A 19,714-nucleotide genomic window follows, 5' to 3' on the forward strand; every position below is an offset into this window, starting at 1 on the left:
CTCAGTATCAAATTTTACTGTACCTTTAGTGCAGTAACTCACCACTAATGTGGTCCACGTTGAGAGCAAAATCAACTTCAACAGCAAAATATCAATCCTTCTAGAGTGCCCCTGGCTACCAAGTGGCAGGGATAAGAATCTACATTCATTTTACAATTTGACATTTGAAAATTCAGCTTATTAGCAAACTAGAATTCAGGTCTATTTTGTCAGTGAAACGCTGTTTGTATGGTAACCTCTGATTCTGAGGTAAAAAGAGATTTTGTTAGTTGTAACAGAAGATAATTTCTCCTTTTAAGTCTCCAAACAGCCCAGTAACAGTCATTCAGTGATAGCCAGGGAAAGAAGCACCTCACCCAGTTTGAAATTGCTATGGCAGAGGCCATCATGGGATACTCTTGAAAGTCTTACTAAAATTTAAAAAAATATTTCAAAATTTTTTGATAGTGGCAAAACTATTAGTATTTCTTTTCTCCTTTAACTTAAGCCATATTGAAACAGCCAAAATGAGCCTCAAGAAAAAGTCCACCGAAGCCTCAGTATTTCAGCAGAGCATGCAAACTTTGGACAATCTACACAAACCTCTCTGGGATAGTGTGTTAATTCTCATAAAGCAGACTATAGGTCGTGACATCCAGGAAAAGCTTCCACCCAAAGCTATGAAATACATTCCATACACACCATCGTGCGTATTAAAATTAAAAAAGCATTCAACTAAAAGTATGTGTAATTAGTCACCAGAGACAAGTCATATTACATGCACACATACAGGAGTAGCATGCAATAAGCAAGCAAATACTGGAAAACTTTCTGATGGTCAACCCCTCATCTTCCCTAGTTCAGTGAAGACTGAACTCTCCATCTGAGATGAATTATCATCACTTTTCTGCATGATACCTAACCATTATAGCACACACTTCCCGATCTCCTTGCTTTCAGTAATACATATGCTGTGCTAACAGATCTCTTACCCAAGTTCTACAACTCTCATTTCGGAAATACCAGGATTCTCCTGATTTGCAGCTTGGTATAGCGAACATACATAAATCATGCAGTCCTGCTAGTAACTGGAGGATGCTATTGCAAATGCATTATTGCTGCAGAAACACCTCCAGACATGACTGCCTATGTTTGGTTTTTTGTACAGCCACATAGAGTTTCAGCATCAAAAAAGTTCAGTTACGCCGTTAGAAAGAGTTTAATGGTTTATTCAGAAATGCCCTGGGGTGGGGATGGAATGGGAAAAGGAAGAGGTAGCTACCTCCCCTGCAATGCAATGAGCACAAGAGACCTTTGCATATTACATGCATGTCCATCAGTAACCTTATTTGCTGACAAAACTTTTACCAAAGGCTTTAGAAGTAGGGTCCTCTAACAGTTTGGCGTAGCTGACCAGTGAAAATACTTTTTGTCTCCTCCACATGCCCAGCTAATTTACAAAAGCAAAAAGATACTAATTATAAAATGGAAGAAAAAGCAAGATTCTTCAGAAAAATCTACCCTTGGAAAGGCAACTTCTACCACCTTTTGCGGTAAGACAGAAATGGTTCAAATTACTCATTGACTGTGACTTGATGTCGAACAGCCGCCATTTCATGAATTACATCAAATGAAGCACCCCAGTCACTAATATATCCGGTTTGTCACATAATTGCAGCTTGCTCAGAAAATACTCTGGTTGTTGAATAAGTACTCCTATTCTTTACCAGTATATTCTGTTACCTCAGCTGATTGCAGGAGACAAGCTGGCAAGATCCTCCTAGTACGCGATCATTTTGATTGTACACAGCCAGTGGGCCACACTGGGACTCGCTACCTGCAAAGGAGTCATGACTGCGTAAACATCATTTTAATGGGAAAAAAACCTGACAGACAGTTACATCTGAGGCAACTCTAACATTTGCCTACAGAAAACAGCCCTTGTCAGGACAGGCCATCAGTTCAACATCAAAAGTAACAAACAGAGCTAAGACAGACATCCACTTAATTCTTAAACTCTGCAATAGCTTCTCATCCTTCGATGTTTACAGCAGAACAAGTTTCAATCACTCAATGTGACTGAGCTTTGGAAACGTCCTCTCAAACAAGAAAAATACCAACAAGCTCAGTTTTGTTGCCGAGCTGCAGAAGCAACAGTTGGAGCAAGTATTCTGTCAACTTCTTGTCTGGCAACGCCTCAACAGATTCTGATTTTGACAACTGCAAGAACAATCTCATATCCCTCTCACCCTGTAAAAGCTGAAGGATATTTTATATGAAAATGTGTCAAACTGTTTCAGACTTTCTAGCATGCAAAGTACTACCATCAACAGTCACTGAACATCTACTGTTAGTACCATTAGTGATTAAAAAGGTATGGGAAGTATGTTAAAATGGAGAAAAGGCTAGTGAAACTTTAATTCCAAGGGAAAAAAATATATAAATCAGAACTTTTCGGCATCTGAATTATTGGGTCAAAAACCTTAGCTGCAGAGGAAACTGACATCTAGACTCTTAAATCACACATGCAATTAAAGTAAGCTATAACATAAGCTTGCACCATATTGGCTTTTCTACAGAAACAGTATACATTTGCATAAACCTATTACCAGCCAGAAGCAGGTAAAGAAGCTGCTAAGACAGGGCAGCCAATACATTTCTAAGTTCAAACCAGGAGTCTCCATTGCAGAAATGATAAAAAACCTATCTGTTTGCTTCCAGCTTCCTTTAAGAGGTTAGAGCTTAAGACCTGGCAATCTCTTAGCAAGGAACCATTTAAGCAAAACCTCTTAACTAGCCAGTCTCAGCAGGCAGCTTACATGTTGTCATTCTATCTTAAATGTTGACATCTGCTCCAGAAAATTGGCATTATATCAGCAAACTAGCATCAAGTATAATTATTAGCTACAGTCAGAATGAGATTTGTATTCCTGCCCCTCCCCTCAAACACTTGGGTTTTGTTCTTTAAAAGGAATTTGTGTGGTTTATAACTACTATGTAAAAATGGATAGCGGGTCCTCCCTCTGTGGTGTTAAAAGGTCTCCAAATGATATGAAATAGATGCTCACAGGAAAGCTGGCCTGCCAGAGGCCTCTCATTGTTACGCAATCTACTTCTGTGACTACAGCTGTAAACCCAACTGCCTCACTTAAACTTTTTAAAATTCATTCTACCTCAGAAACGGGACTGTTAGCTTCATAACCGGGAGAATCAGTGCACTACAGCACAACCACACACCAGCCCAGCACACATTAGAACTCACAGGCTATGTATTTTTTGTAGTCTTGAACATGCCACAAGCATTTATAAAGCATTTTGGTAACAGAGGAGTGCAAAAGTGATCAAAAGGCCCTAATGTCTAAACTTACTCAGAAGGAAAGCCAATCTTCTGAGGCTCTACAGAAGTTGAAGAAATAGTTTGCATACAGGTGACAGAAATAGCACATGTAAGCAGCATTTAATATCATTAACAGGTGGTCATGGAACAAGTAGTTCTCCATTTCCACACTGAGGTGTGACACATGCAACAACAGGAATCACCGAGTAGTAACAGTAGATAAAGGTATGATACATTAAAAGTTTCAGAAAACAGGCCAGCACTCAGTTCTGGCACTGACATTCAAAGGATTAATATAAGATTCATGCCAGCTCCCCCCCACCCCCCTTTTAAATCATCACATTCAGCACAAATTTATTTTGAAAAAAACATTAAATTTTTTTAATACAATTTTTTAAAATGTCTAGTTTTAAAGTTAGAACTCCTATGCTTTATAAGGTGGTGTGGCCTCTGAGTAACAAAAAATACCTATTTTCTTAGTTTAGCTGAGAGAGTTACATGGGTATAAGCATATCAGTGTATACAGATGTATTTTATTCTGTTAGCATTTTGTTTCCAACTTCAGATACATTTTCCTCCCATAGCCTGGGTAATGATGCTGCTTCTATTCCAGCTCTGACAGGTAGGGATGTCACCAGCTGTTGGCTAAAACACTCTGCTCAGCTATCAGCAGGTAATAAGCCTTTCAGTTCACATCTTTAAGTTGCCAGTACATTTGACATGGTGATAGTTTCTTCTCCCTCCAGAGTTTCAGAGAAATTGATGAGCTCGATGGACACGGTGGCCCTTCAAGTGCTGCCTTTCCAGTTTGCTATATTCTGTCAGTGTTAAGTTACCTAAGGAAGGTCTTGGTCTTACAATCAACATCATGAGTAGACAAACTGAAGTTCTGTTGAGTTTTATGCGGAGTTATCTACTCAAATATTCAGTTCCCCAAAGTAATGGAGAACATTTCAACAGCTGTATATTGTTCTACCTTTCTTTTCAGAAACCAATCTTTCCAGAAAGCCCTACTCTGTGCAGTTTTATCCATTTTCATTAACAAATGCAACCACTGAGAAATAGCCTGTTCCACTACTTTCCAGAGTGACCCACCTCATTACTGGTTGTCTATGTAAAGATTTTCACAAAGCCTGACTTGCTATGCTCCAATGACCACCCCTTCTAAAACACAGGGTATTACCTACACAAGATTACTTCCATGGCTCTATACAAAATGCCACTGCCCTACAATTCCTAGAACCAGCAGAAGATCCAGTCACTCCAACCCACCTCAGAGCACATGTTGAGCCACATGTTCTCTCACCATCTACCATCATTACTCATTTATTTTAAGAGACTAGGTTTAATAGCACTAAACCTCTTTATGAGAATCTGCATGGATATAAGAAGTTTTAAGAGTGTAGCAGAAGTACAGAAAAACTGGCTTCCATTTCTGCTTGAGTTTAGCATTCTAATTTACTTCATATTCATGCCCTATTCTGTCTGAAAGGCCAGTATTACAGTGGTATAGGAAGTTGTAACAATGGCAATGATGCTTAGCAACTGAAATGAGAAATTTTTTTCAAGTTATTCTACAAAAGCTCTAAGCAGTTTTTAATTTCAACATGAAATTTCTTCCATGACTATGTACGTGATGAATAGTTATTCTTTGAAATGCACCTAACCTACAAGGACAAGCTGAAATTGACAAAAACATGAAGTGTCAAGCAAAGAATATCCATCTCCTTCTGTATCAACAGTTACTAGCACTCGTATTTCAGGTTTTCAAGGTACTTCCAAAAAGGTCTCCTTAAAATCATGAGGCTGAAGCAAAATACCATTTCAAAAAGGAACCTCAGATAAAATACTTGCTATCAAATTGAGCAAAGAAAGCCATCAGATTTTAGTTTTGTATGCCTATTAAATCTGTTTTGCCCACAGAGTTTTGTCTGTAATATGATTAAGTGGTTTAATATACATTATTCTACAGTTCCTATTTGCCCAAGAAGTGAAAGTCTGGTTAAAATTGAAAAATATGTGTTCATTGTCTGCATTGTAAGCTTACGGCCAGCAGCATGCTAAAACAGAAAAAAACCCTACAGCTAGACAAACTGTTTCCTGAAGTATTTAGTTGCTTGTAGGTATGCAGGGCCATACTACATTGACATGTTTTCTAGCTCAACATAAAAAGACACTGTAAAAGTGCAAGTGATCCAACTATCATTTCATGAAAGACAGATCCAGTTAAGGGCCACCACACAAGGCAGTAGCGTGTTTGTTTACAACAGGATGCCATGACTAGGCTAAACTGGCCTCATGCTCTGAGGTGCCTAAATATTAACTGATACTGCTAGTTCGATGTAATTAAAATAGTATTTTCTATTCCTGCTGTCTCTAGTAAATGTTTCCTTCTCTGACTCCAGTTCAGCACAAACAATACAAGTCATAAAATCCTTTCATTCACAATTTTATGCTGAATGGCATAAAACAGAAGGGTCAGCACTTGCATTCTGCTTTGCACAAAAGAATAAACATTGCCTATATAACTCAGCTGAAACAATTCTGAAATAATAACGTAGAAGACAGAAGGCTAAGACATTTTTAGGGTCATAGGGCTCAATGGCCCTCTCTTGAAGGTCACATGAAAAGGACACTAGTGCACTGAATTCAAAATTAAGTAGCAGGCTATATTTAGAATGATTTTAAAAGCCAGAAATCTTTTTTTATTCAACTGCTAAACTTTCCTTAATTAAAGAAGGGTCAAAAAAACCTCACATACGCCACCACTGATATACCTTTAGTACCTGAATTGGAAGTGAGGGTGAGGTAAGGACAAAGTGAATGCCTTCACATACCACCAAAAGCCTTAAGGTTAAGTGTGTTTGAGGAAATACCAAATTTCAGTTACTCCAGTAAAACAGTTCCACATTTTTTCCCCTACCCTAAGGTATTTTCTTTGAACATTTACTCTATAAGTAGTTTTCCTTCTAATTAAACAGTTCAAATGTTTCCATTCTCAATTAGGAGCTCACTTTAAAATGGTGGATTTAACTCACTGCTGCAAAACAGCAGAGGCACATGTGTAAACCATGTAGCAACAACTGATTGCATCCAAATACAAAGTCTAAAATAAACATACTCTAAAGAAAATTCAGGATCATCGTGCAAGTACAAAAGCACCTTTTAAGTTTGAGTTAGTAAAGTTACAGCCTATTTCAGTGTATTATATGCCCAGTTTCAGTAACAGGTAAATTAAATCCCCAGGGAAATGCATGTAGATTATGATTATGCAGATTAAGGAAAATAATCTTTAAAAGTCTAATAGCATTAAGCACACCAAGCTTCCACTGCATATGCCTCTGTGCAAACACTGTAGTTTAGCTAGGCTACACATTTCAGTAAACCCTCCCTCATTTTTTTGTTTGCAGAAAACTACCTGCACAGTCTTCTAAAACACAGAAGAAATCATCATACGTGGAACAGACTGTCCAAATCCTGCTAGTTTACGAAGGCCTTCCATGTATTTCCTGCAGTTGCCATGGTTATGAAGGTACAACTGACACCAATAACTTAGTTGTATAAGAACGGAAAGACAAACCTGGACCTGCTGAAAAGCTTTCAGTCTCTTCTTGAATCTAGAAGGCAAAACAAAATCACATCCTCGAGCTAGCAATGCCAACTCCTTTCTTAGATCAGGATCTTGCCGCAAAGAAATCTCCTTTATCCTCATGCTTTCGGATTTCATATAATGTCTCTGTGTGCCAGTCCAGGCACTTGAGTCCCAGTAAATAGCAGAGCTGTTGTATTATCACACAGTGCCACTTACAGCAGCAGCTGCGTCCGAGTCCTGTGATATTATAAGAGTCAGCTCAACTTCGCCTGTTCCATACATTAAAGGGAACTTGGCTGGAATCACAAAAACAGATTGGAAAGTCACTTAGAGGGCCTGCCCTTTTGTACATGCATTCCAAAGTCTAAATGGGACAGTATGGAAAAAAACAAACCTGTTTGGAGGAGCATCTATAAAAGCAGCTTCCAATTTTAAAAAAGCAAGCCTTACAGGAATGCAGAGAGGCCAGCCATGGTCATTTTGTAGCTTCCTGCTCCTCCCATCCCCCTCAGCTTTTCCTTCTGTCACAAAACACTCACTGTCTAGCTTCAATGAAGTACCACACTGAAGGATAAGGCTTATTACACAGCAATTAAATTCCTTTTAAACTCTTCAGTCCTTTAGCTGCAACCCTATTACACTGGCAAAATGAAGGCAACAACAGAAAAAGCTACAGGCAGACTTCCAGAAAGCTCACGTAGTTTAATAAAATTTTTTTTTTTTTTTTACACTCCTCTAGGTCTAAGTTACTGTAATGCACAAATCTAATCATTCAAATGCTAAGGCAGAAAGCAGTAGCAGATATGAGGTAAATGTTACCACAATGAAGTGTTGCTTTAAATCATGTTTACAGAAAAGCTACATTAGAAATATCAATGATGTAACAAAATCTGAAAAAAGTTGACAAGATACTTTTTTTTTTTGCTTACATAGGAATTTTATAAACATTAACATCCACATACTCAATTGCATACCTGTCACATTTCAGTAGCACTAGCGTCAGCTACCACTCTATTTTCAGTTTATTGAATTTTGAATACATTTTATGGGCGGGGTGAGGCCATGTTTTAGTCCACAGCAATATTCTTCACAGAAACAGAAATCTGATAAGCTTTTGTGGAAATTAAAGTGACTTTCTGTCCTTCCTCCTTTACAGCTTTTTGGGTACATGAATTGGTAACTAGTGAAGTTTTCACATTTTAAATGGGTATACCTTTACCATAGCAATCTTTAGGAAATGCTATTTCGATGAAGCTTTTATTCAAATATCACCATTACAGCTATGGGTGTGGCAACTCTTTGTTATTTCCGTTCCAGCTGTGAACACTCTTAGTATCCCCAAATTCTCTTAAGATATTGGTATATTGCCCATTTATTATCTGTACCTTGTCACGCACAAGTTTACTAACTAACAGCATAAAAGGAAAGATCTGGCTGCTCTTACTCCGTTTTCATCCCTCATGCTTTAAATAAGACCCCTTTCTTGATCTCACAAAGATGTACACAGCCCAAGAAACACTTTTATCACTAAGTTCAAGATTTCTCTTACTGGACAGCATTATTTTACCCCCCATGCAGTCTAATCTATAATTTCTAGCCCTATTTATCTGTTCATGGCCATTCTGTCATGTAACAATATGTTAAAACCCCACAGTAAATATCCTTGTAAGATTAAGAAAAGGAAATTATGAAAAAGTACTAGCAAAACATGATTTGTCTTAATTGGATTCTTTTTAGCTTATCACACACTGTTAGAAAGTCAATGATGACAAAACCCCTGCTTTTCTGTTTTTTAATTTAATATCCAGTCATCATCATCGTCGTCCCCCTTCTTTATTGTGACTTGCTGTGAAGTATTTATCCCTTTCGGAAGTGGGAGAACAAGAAAGGAATTGAGGAGGCAAGAGTCAGACATGTTGTGGTTGGCATGACTAGGCTATCAAACTGCATTGAGCAGAACTGGCTGCTACTCGCTGTCTTAGTAAGATCAAATCAACTAACCTATGATAACTCTCGGGCCACAGGGAAGCCAGCAGGAAGCTGGGCACACAGCACACAACAGCAACATGCTTGGAACTTGAGATGAACAACTGAGGTGTTAAGAGTAGGAGAAGAATCCCACTCTGGCAACAGATACCCATTCTAGACCAAGATGTTTGAGGAAGGTCAGGAAGGTTGTATTGCAAGGCAGACTGCATTTCAGGTTAGGGCAAAATAGGCCTTTCGCAAAGTAAGGAAACTTATCTTCTCACCTAAATTGCTGTTTTCAACCCTTTTCACCTGGGGTGATGGACTCCCATTCACTACTACATTCACAGTCTTGTTTGCGGTGGCTGTAGTATGTCACTGAGATGATTGACTGCCACATGGAAAGCTAACCTAAAAGACTGGAGCTCCAGTTCACCTCAGCCTTCTCAAGGAGCCTCACTAAGAAATGAGTGTTCTGAACTCCATTTTGGAAAAAGCTGCATATTTCTCTCCTTTTTTCAAATGGAGCCAAGTCTGTCATAGTATGTCCAGTATTTTGAATGTTCTGTATTTTGTTGTCATAATATTACTTCACTGCTTGAGGCAGATTTAAGTCAATCCCACTGTTAGCCTAGTATTATTTTAGTACTATTGTCACTAGTCTGGTTTCAAGCCTTGCACTTGCTTACTTGCCTGTATGCAGTATAGTTGTCAAAAGTTCACAGGTTGCAATATATGAAGAATCTACATGCAATTGAGCATTTAGTTGCAATACATTGTGAAAGGTAAGTACACTGGCAGCTATCAATCATCTCTGTTTCACCATCTGAACAGAAATGGGTTTTGTATTGCCACATTTAAGGAGACTAAGCATTTGTAAAGCAATGTGGTCCAGAACCCCCTAAGATCTGTTTTAACATTTTCAGTCATGAATTAGCCACAGGGGAAAGGGGAAGTCAGCTTCCATCTAGATTGAAGTAGGAGTGTTCAGGTATAGTGTGACATTTATTCTAAACCTGAATTCTCTCCAGTGAAAGCTAAGGTAAAATCCTTTTCTGGGTGAAGGGCTGGATGCCAGCCATAAAAGCTGTTCAAGTACCCCGGCAGCTTATTATTAGCTAGATAAACAAACAGAGGGGAAGATGCATGCTCAGAGCTTCCTTCCAAAGCTAAAGATACACACTATGAATGGATCTGACTCAAGGGACTGTGGCTAAAGAGTTTACCACTTCAAAAGAGATCTGAACACACACAAAAGTAACATAAAAGTATTTAAGTGAGACAAAGATGAGGATCACTAATATTTTTGGTAATTTGGAGGAAATAGAAACCTGAAGAATATCTCAAAAAACTTTAAGCATTTGCTTACAGAAATGCAATTTCTTGTCAGAAGCATATACTGACAGTGGATTTAAAGTGTTAAGAGGTTATGAGGAACTGACCTCAAGTCTTTGAAAAAAGCATCCCAGCATTACAGGAGGCTTCCAAGAAAATAAGTTAAATATGTAATAAGATGTATTCAGCCATACAAAACCTTTAGTTGCTGAAGTCTAGTCTTCAATCCAGTAAAATGTGAACCAGGATGAAGAAAGCCTGCTTGGCCTTTGGAGACAGTTTAAATAAGGCTGAATGAGCAATCCCAGTGGCAACAGTGTGCAACCTAACAGAACCCCTCAGCCAGCGATGCTGTAGGAATTCAGAGCGGCTCCTAGGTTAACTCTGGGAAGAAAACTGTCGTATGGCCCCAACAGCCAATATAAAGAGTTATGCAACTAGTGTAACCCTTTCCAAAAGTAACTGATTAGTGAGTGGTGGAACAGCACAGTTAAGATAACTAAGGCAAGGTAGCATCTTTCTCAATATTACTAAAGAGGTATTTCAGATGTTTAAAGTGGAAAAAAGGCACTACTAGTACAATCAAATAGTTTAGGAAGATATATAAAAAAACAAACAGGCAGGCAGCTACAGCTACTATGGGGCAGGAATGACAAGGAAGAAATTACAGAAATGTGTTACAAGACAGACAAAGGAAAGCAGCAATTCTTTGCTAGACAAAGAAAACACGCAAACAATAGAAAACCCCCTAGAATGCAGGGTTCTTCCCACCCCAGTCTTCACAAAAGATTGTAACTAGACTATGACCTAAATTATTTACTATTATCATGAGTTAAGTCTAGACCAGACAGTCCATACCCTTCCATATACTGAAAGGTGCTGGAACTAGATACACCCCATTGTTTACATAAATAGAAGGCATTAATTAATTGGTTCCTAACTCCTTAAAGCAAAGCTCCACAGTCAGACTGAACTTCTAACAAACCTAACCCAAGTTCTGCAAAATGTGTTGTGTAACAGTAGATGCAAGTGATACTGCACTTCAGTAAACAAAATGCTCATTGAGTAGATGCATTATTTACATTAGTCTGTAGATCTTTAACTTACTACTGCAGACCAGTGGTAGCCTGTGGATCATTACTGTAACAGCAGTTCTCAAGGTACTAAGCAAAAACTGAGGGGAAATATTAGAAAGTAATGTCCATTTCAGATTTGATTTTATGATTTACCAAGTGAGAAAACACTACTTAGGCAGGCTTGGTAGTACCTGCAGTACCTTTCTGCTTAACACTATACAGAATGATGCTCGGCATTGACATAGCCTAAATAAATGAATGAAGAATGATAGTGCTTCTCTGTGGAAAGAATTCCAAAACTCTGTCATCGTTTAACCCCAGCTGGCAACCAAGCACCATGCAGCCTCCCGCTCACTCCCCCCACAGTGGGATGCGGGAGGAGGATTGGAAGAGGAAAAAGTGAGAAAATTCATGGGTTGAGATAGTTTAACAGGTAAAGCAAAAACCATGCATGCAAGCAAAACAAACCAAGGAGTTCATTCACTACTTCCCATGGGCAGGCAGGTGTACAGCCGTGTCCAGGAAAGCCGGGCTCCATCATACAAAATGGTTACTTGGGAAGACAAATGCCATAATACTCTATGTGTTCCCCATCTTCTTCTTCCCCCTTATGCTTATATACTCAGCCATATGGTATGGAATATCCCTTTGGCTAGTTCAGGTCAGCAGTCCTGGCTGTGTCCCCTCCCAGTTTCCCGTGCCCCTCCAGCCCCCTCACTGGCAAGGCCTGAGAAACTGAAAAGTCCTTGACATAGTATAAACATTACCCAGCAATAACCAAAATAATCTGTGTGCTATCAACATTGTTCTCACACCAAATCCAAAACACAGCACTGGACCAGCTACTAAGAATAAAATTAACTCTATCCCAGCTGAAACCAGGACAAACTCCCTCTGAAGTCTTCAAAAAGGCCCTTGCAGAGGAAAACCTCTTTATAGCAACAGACTAAAGTCTCAGTTGTCCAAGTGCGTTATTTTATGTTATTATGATCAATAAACAAAAAATTCCCTTCTCAGGAGACTATAGCACATAGCAAGACTTACTGACTTCGAATTTTAGCAGAGCAGGTACTGTAAAACATTAAAAGTCTAGACAATGGGAAATTACATGACTAAATGGGAAGTAGCAAAGAAAATTCTGTTTTATCCATATAAATGCCTAAACAATTAAGAATATTAACATCTATTAACAAGATGACCCACTCTGTGTGTGTGTGGGGGGGGGGGCACTGATACTGACTTTTCAATACTGAATTCACAAATACTGATTATTTTTTTTTCTTCATTTCTCAACCTCCCTGACTATCCTGAAATAAGGATGCACAAGGTTGAAACCTATCTATCATTATGCTGATGGATAAGGAAAGGGGTTTAATAGGATCAAAAAAGATCATTTTCCCAGTTCTTCAGATGCTTATCCAACTTGTTTCTTGCTAGTAACTTTCCATTTCTAACTGCTCTGTATGGGAAGAGAACAAGAGGACAATGCACTTGTGAGCTGAACAGAATCATGAACTATTAACTATCCATCCCTAACTCTCCTTTGGCTGAGTGACCCCTGAGAAAACCCAAGGAAGATGAAGACTACAAGGTCTAGATCACAGAAGGAATCAAGTTATTATGCTCATACCCAGCTACCAGCTACCCAAACTGATTGCTTTAAAGTTAGGGACAGTGTTTTGAATATGGTGTGTTGCACCGATGAACTGCTAGATGTGTAGTTAAGAAATCCACCTTCACAGGGAGAAACTAATCCTTTGGCTTTAGAAGGAAGTTCAAGTGAATCTGGGTCTAGATGTAGGGTGGGTTTTTTTTGGTTTTTTGGGGGGGGTTGGTTTTTTGTGTTTTTTTTTCTTTTCTTGGAGGATGCAATGCCTCCCCCATAGAACACACAGACAATTAAAAACCATGAGTCTTGCATGTGTCAGCCTTCTCTAATGATTATTTACATTTTCCAGTACTCTTGGATTAGGCAGAGCAATGCCTGGAAGTTCTTCCCACACTTGCTGGGAGAATCCCGGATTTTTTTGAGGCAAGACAGTGAATAAATAGACACCAGTTAAAAGTGAGATAGATATATAGTCATTTTGGTAGCCCAGGAAGGATGGGCTGATCAGATTCTCTGCACATTACCAGAAGAATGCCATGTATGTACACCACACCACAAGCTGTTACCAGATTATAAGCAAGACAAGATACATGTCACCTTGCTATGATTACACTGCCTGGACTCCAAAGACATTGCATGGCCCTTACTAGATTGCTAACTCTGTCTGGCAGACTAACTTCAGCAAGCATCAACACTAGATACTATAAAACCTAAGCCTGACAGTTACTGGATCGTTCATATTCCTTTCAGAACAATTCTCATATTCTCTGCCATCTTAAGAAAACATTATGAGTTTACATTTTATTTATTTCTGTATAGCATAACTGGAGTTTTAATGGAAACAGTTTGTTGGAATAGTCTTCTACAGATGAAGCCTTACTATACATGCTCTTCAGATGACCTTGTTCATTGGATCACGAAAACCAGTTACACCCGAATTGATGCTGCTGAGGTGGCTATTAAACAGAGAAAGACATAAGCAAGACATCTAGTATGGATTGTACAAATTAAAGTGACACTTGCTCTAATAAGATGCTGGGTTTTTACATTTTAGATGAACCATGATGCTATAAAGTCTATCCACAGAGGAAGCTACAGCCCACAACGTTAACTTTACGAAGATAAGCCTCTGAATAGCAGAATAGGTTGAAACAAATAATCAGTTCAGGCTGATTTGGAATGCCACTGAGATTTTCCTACAGGAGACAGCAGCTTTTATAATGGAGTCTAATATTATGCATTATGCAACTTTTCAAAGTCACACAGGCCATTCTGGATATTTAGTCACTTCTAGATTGCTATTATTTACCTTGTGTCACCTTAATTTAGAAGCTGACAGAGTAATCTGGTATAAAGATCATGATTGACAATGTTTTATAACTGTCCAGAAACTTATTTAAACATTGCACCAGCTGTTCAGTACTTCATCATTTTGACATGAACTGAATTTTCAATTAATCCTCTCAAACACATTTACATCTTCAAATTTCATCATTTCCAAAACTAGAATGACTGGTGTATGAAAGTATAACCACTACTTTTAATTCCAGCATCACAGGCTAACATGACATGTAATTTAGTCCCTGAAATCACAAGACAATAATTTTGAGTCAGTGACAGCTGCAGGACAGCTTCTTGCTTATGCATTCACTTGAGATTTCCCTCCCCAAGATCTTAAAGCAAAACCAACAAATCAGGAATTTTAAGATACAGACCTTGATCTACAAGTCAGAAAGATTGCAAATTGTAATTTACCAACCATCAATGGGATTTCTGTTAGAACTTCTGTAGATAATTCCTCTTGAACTAACTACTGTTTTGATCATGTATTGGTATGAAATCATTGCTGATACAGGAAACAGAGGCAGCAGAAACTATACTGGTTTCTACAGAGCTCAATGAAAAGTCACGCACTTCCAAATGTGCAAGCAGGGTACAGTGGTAAAGGACAAAGTAAATAAAGAAGACTGAGCAAAGAAGCTGGTCACTGGTAACCAACTGAATTTCAGCTGCCAGTATGATAACCAAAGGGGCAAACATTACCATGAAGAAATAAGACAACTTACATAGGTATACCACAAATACACTGCCAGACTAGCAACAGTACTCTTGACTAGCAGTTTCCTCCATTCTCCATCACTGGAAGCCTTGATGTGAAGTCTAAATATTTTTTCAAACATTCTAGAAGATCTTTCTACAATACTAAGCTTAAAGTTACTACCTGATAAATAAGCAAGTAGTACAAAATTAAGGAGGCATTCTTTAGTGTGTTAACAACACGAAAGACAACAAAATTGATCTTTTGTTTAAAATCTTAAGTTACGACAGAAGACTTAAAAAGTATTTGCTGTAAATGATGGTATTCATGAAGACTATTAATAGATGAAAGAATAATCTAGCCGTTAAGAATTTTCAACATAATTTCAAATAGTTTGTTTTCTTAGCCAATGAAATATGCCACAAGGATGACTATTTACAGTATGTCAGTGATGATCATATGTAATAGAAAAGTTTACATAATTGAGAATATTAATTGTTTATCAATACAAATCTAGCTTCTAGAGGAATAAAACTGTTTAGAAACTGTTCCCTTGGTTCTGCTGAATTCCAAAAGCAGATCAAGTCAAGCCATTTCATAAGCTCTAAAAGCCTTGTTATTGTCAAGACTATGCCAAGAAGATCCAATCAAACCTTGTTCGCGGTGGGCACATTTAGAACTCAATTTTAGATGTTTTGCAAATGTTTCCCTCATCACCCACTCACGAGGTCTTCCCCTGTATTCTCCTTGCATGTAGATTTTTACAAACATTGTTAAAGTCTCCTTGTAGTCTTCCAACTCATCTCATTCGTTGCATGAAATCAGCCAGATTCTACAAAGAACTGCACAGAACAAATATGTAAGACTAATTCCGTAAGAAATGAAACTAAGCAGTATGCACAAGGTTATTTAAGCACATACCCCAAGAGCCTTAAGAGTCCATTAACCCTCCAAGTAACTGTGGTCAAGACACAGTACATGGATGGGTGGCTCTATACATTCTAGCCATTTTTTATATGGAATAGTGATTGATATTCAAAAGGAGTATATCTAACATGAAGTACAAGAACAAATTTTTAAAATATCACTGGTTAGCTTTTTATGGACCCATTTTAAGACTTATTTGTTGTTCACAAAATACAAACTAATCTTATCTACCAAGACAGACATAGGTACCAGCTGGTTAACAGTTCATGAATAAACACCACACTAATCCAACCCAACACAAAGGAGTTATTTATATATTATGTCACAGTTAGAACATTGAATTTAGTAACGACTTGTGTGGACTAGAGAAGACAACAAGAGCGCTGAACTGGTATCTTCCTGAATCAATGCAACTACTTGCCTAACTTTCATTGTATTTTTCAAGACAGTTGTGTGTGCAAAGCCTCTATATATGCAAGACTTAGCCATATAATATAACCATTAGCATTTTGTAGATTTTTCTCTTAACATTGCTTGCTGAAAAATTTTGTGCAGTCATCAATTAGGTCTATCAGTGGACAAACTAGTTCACTGGATGAACTGCATTAACCATTTTGTACTGAAGCCCATACTTTTGGCCTAAGGTTTTTTTCTTGCTGACAGCGTAAGTGTAGGGCATATGGAGAGGTTGTCAAAAATATAAGATGGGTTCTCAAGCATCACTGAAGGAAAAAAAGAAAGCTATCTCCTCTACATCAATATCTAATTTCCTCCCAGGCGGACCACCTGTTAAAAGAATGAATGGTTTAAGTGACTGATGTAAAGCTATAATTAAGCTTAAATGTTTTGAAAGACTGGGCAGAGAGAAGCAACTGGAAGTAATGATCTCATACAGCTATGAACTTTTGCTTTTAAGTTATAGTTACTCACACAGGAGAGAGTGCCTGCGATTAATAAATTTAATCCAAATATTTGAGTTTGTCTTGTGTCAGGATTCAGGTGAATTTTAAATTTGAAAAAAGCCGAAGTATAATTCTGAATTCAATTTTTCAGCACTAGTAATGCCAAAACATCTTAAGAATGAATTCAGCATATAAGAAATATTTATGAGTTTCCACTAGAACAGAAATATCTTCTCTTCTAACCACTTTGAAAGCAGACCAAAGACCATTTCTTCTAACAAAGTAAACACAATTAATACTACTGCTAAGTGTAACATTATATCCCAGGGTACACGACGCAGTTAGAATGAGGAGCACTACCAAAAAGCTACAACAGTGAATAACTTTCAGTTTCTCATTTATACATAAAATGAATAGCTGGTTCTCTAATAGGGATAATGATTCTTCTATTCCAAGCTATTCAGTACAGCAAAGCTTAAGAATAACACAACATACTACCAGCGTTGCTTATGCTGGCTACTATTATTTCACCACACTTGAAACTAATAATGATTTTCTAGGAACACCTATAGCTGCACTCTTCCAGACCTTAATATGAACTTCTGGCTGCCCTTCCTCTGTTGGCACCATAGAAGGAGCTTTATTGTGAACACATTAGTGCTGACATCTGTCATAGTACCCTGTTATCATCATAAAAGTACATTAGTTTGATACTGGGTTATTTACAGTCTTCCTTCAAGTCACGGGCTCACGCTGGAAGCCAAGTCCACCATCCTCCCCACTTAGCAATGGGACATGGCACTATTAACAGTAGCTTTGCATAACACAGAGTTAGGGAGTGTATGTTCTAGACTACACCGAGTCCTGCACAGCGTAATCTGGCGTACAGTGCAATGCTAATACATAACACAGACTCAGTAGTTAACATTGCTTCTAGTATTGAGGTATATACTAGGCAGCAATTCACACGCAGACCACACATAAGACTAGACACCTGAAAAGTCATGGCGAACTTCAAAGACTAATAAATACTTAACTGAAAAGCTAGCAGAATTCAAACACTGTCATAAGTTCTCTCCTTGCTAGTAGAAGGTGGTTACAGCACACCTGCAGAACATGGATACAGTCCACCACCAGTCTAACAGATGCAGGTATAAGCCTAGCTACCCTTTAACTTAAGTCCTCAGAACTTATTTGTTCCAAAAAGCAACTGCTAAGTGTTACTATTTTCAAACTTCTGTCGATTTTAAAAGGTTTCATTCTGGTCTCCGTTAAACTAAAATGGATTCTAGTAGTACCACTCCATTTAAATCAACTGATAACAAAAATTTGGCAAGAATGGTAGTGATGAAAAAAGCTATGCGGAACGAAAATAAAGTATTTAAAAAAATCACAATTACAGAAATACAGGACAATGAGCTTTAACAATTGTCACAGCATAGCAAGCAGGAAGAGTATGCTTATCAAGCAAAGGATATACAGAAACCAGTCCAAGAGATGCCTTCATATCAAAGGTTGACACTGCGGAGAAATGGAAAATAACTTCGAAGTACTTCATATCACATTCTCTTTGCACCCCACCCCCCCAAAAAATGCCCACAGGGAATTCTGTGAATTGTTTCCCCAGATGCCTTGCACACCAGCTGGTTAGGATTAAACATCTTGCCTGCGGCACCTTTTAGGCCTTGAGGCCTGGCATTTTTGACAATGTGATGAACAGTGTACGATTGTGTATACCCCATATGTTTAAGATAATCTAGAGTGCCAGAAACACTGTTAAATCCATGTACAGTAGTGATAACAGTCAGAAGAAAGCTACAACAGCTATTCTTCAGTTTGAAAGTTACAGCTGTAGAATTTCCTTTCTTCACAACAATACCCTCATAAAATATTCAAGACCTAAACATTGATTTTTCTATGCCTCTGATCTTATTTTAATACATATACTACATACAAATCACAGGCCTACTTGCAGGATAATAACTGCTAGCAAGAACTTCCATCACATAACAAAGATGACCAGAACTTTGCAATTACAGTGTTTGCACAATGGATGCAGTCAGACACTGATCTCCCTGTGAATACCATGCAAGTGAAGTACCTCCCCTAAAGAAAAAAACCACACCACTAAACAAACATTGTTTTGTTTTCACTTGCACAAAAACACATTATAAAGTGAACTTTCATGGTAGAGCTCTATCTAGATTTCAAAACATGCATGTGGATTAAGACACATTTTATTCTGAACTTTAGAACCTGGCTTTAACTGCCTTGTCCAGATGAACAAACTTCTGTTTGAGGTACCTCAGGTTTTCTTCATCTTTAACATAAAGACCACGTAGGTTCTTTCATTATCTGAGAAAGTACTTTGGACTTGCTAATCAGCGGAGGGCTTCAACTATCTTGAAAGACAAATTCTCCTCTGACAAGACATCAGTGTTTCAGCAAAAACACATGGTAACTTCTGAATTTTGGATAAAAATATCTAAATTTGGATAAAAAATACAAACCTCAAATCTCAATTACAAGTTAACTGCTGGAAAAGATAAAACATCTCCTTGAATACAATAGCTGTCAGCTACAGTACTTTTAATGCTATTTAACAGTTGCCATTAGAGCACCAACATGTTTTGCTCATATGCTACAGTTTAAGGTGTTAAATATTAGTTTCAAGCCTGGTCTTCCAAGAATGCTTCCCACCCTGCAAAACCTCTTTTTCTAACAAGTACAGAAACCTATAGCATGAATATGTGGTTTCCTATTAATTCATACTTACTACCTAGTAATAACCTGAGGATGCAGGTTTCTGTTATCAGCTTTATTGTTTGGTGTCCTTCAAAAAAGTTGCAGGAACATTCTAAGAAACAAGAAAAGGTGTACAGAAACCTTAGCCATAATCAAATGTAGTGATTCAGCTCAGTAATACTGAAAACATATCCTTCCAAAATGAG

At 38.0% G+C, this 19,714-nt stretch overlaps 1 protein-coding gene across 3 annotated transcripts in view; it reads right to left on the bottom strand.

Moving 5' to 3' along the window:
* PPP2R3B (protein phosphatase 2 regulatory subunit B''beta) overlaps positions 1-19,714 on the bottom strand; it is a 54,909-nt gene that overhangs the window by 30,550 nt on the left and 4,645 nt on the right. The window contains exons 1-2 of one of the 3 annotated variants that reach the window (XM_027804478.2): positions 7,303-7,411; positions 6,897-7,204 (exon numbers count right to left, since the gene is read on the bottom strand). The exons of 1 other annotated variant lie outside the window; for it this stretch is intronic. In XM_027804478.2, the coding sequence (XP_027660279.1) occupies positions 6,897-7,043 (147 nt within the window). In that variant the 5' untranslated portion in view covers positions 7,044-7,204; positions 7,303-7,411. Of the gene's footprint in view, positions 1-6,896; positions 7,412-19,714 lie in introns of those variants that run through there. One more of the 3 variants, XM_027804477.2, reaches the window with a different exon arrangement.

The sequence above is a fragment of the Falco cherrug genome, chromosome 2, assembly GCF_023634085.1.
Source record: "Falco cherrug isolate bFalChe1 chromosome 2, bFalChe1.pri, whole genome shotgun sequence".
NCBI lineage: Eukaryota > Metazoa > Chordata > Aves > Falconiformes > Falconidae > Falco > Falco cherrug.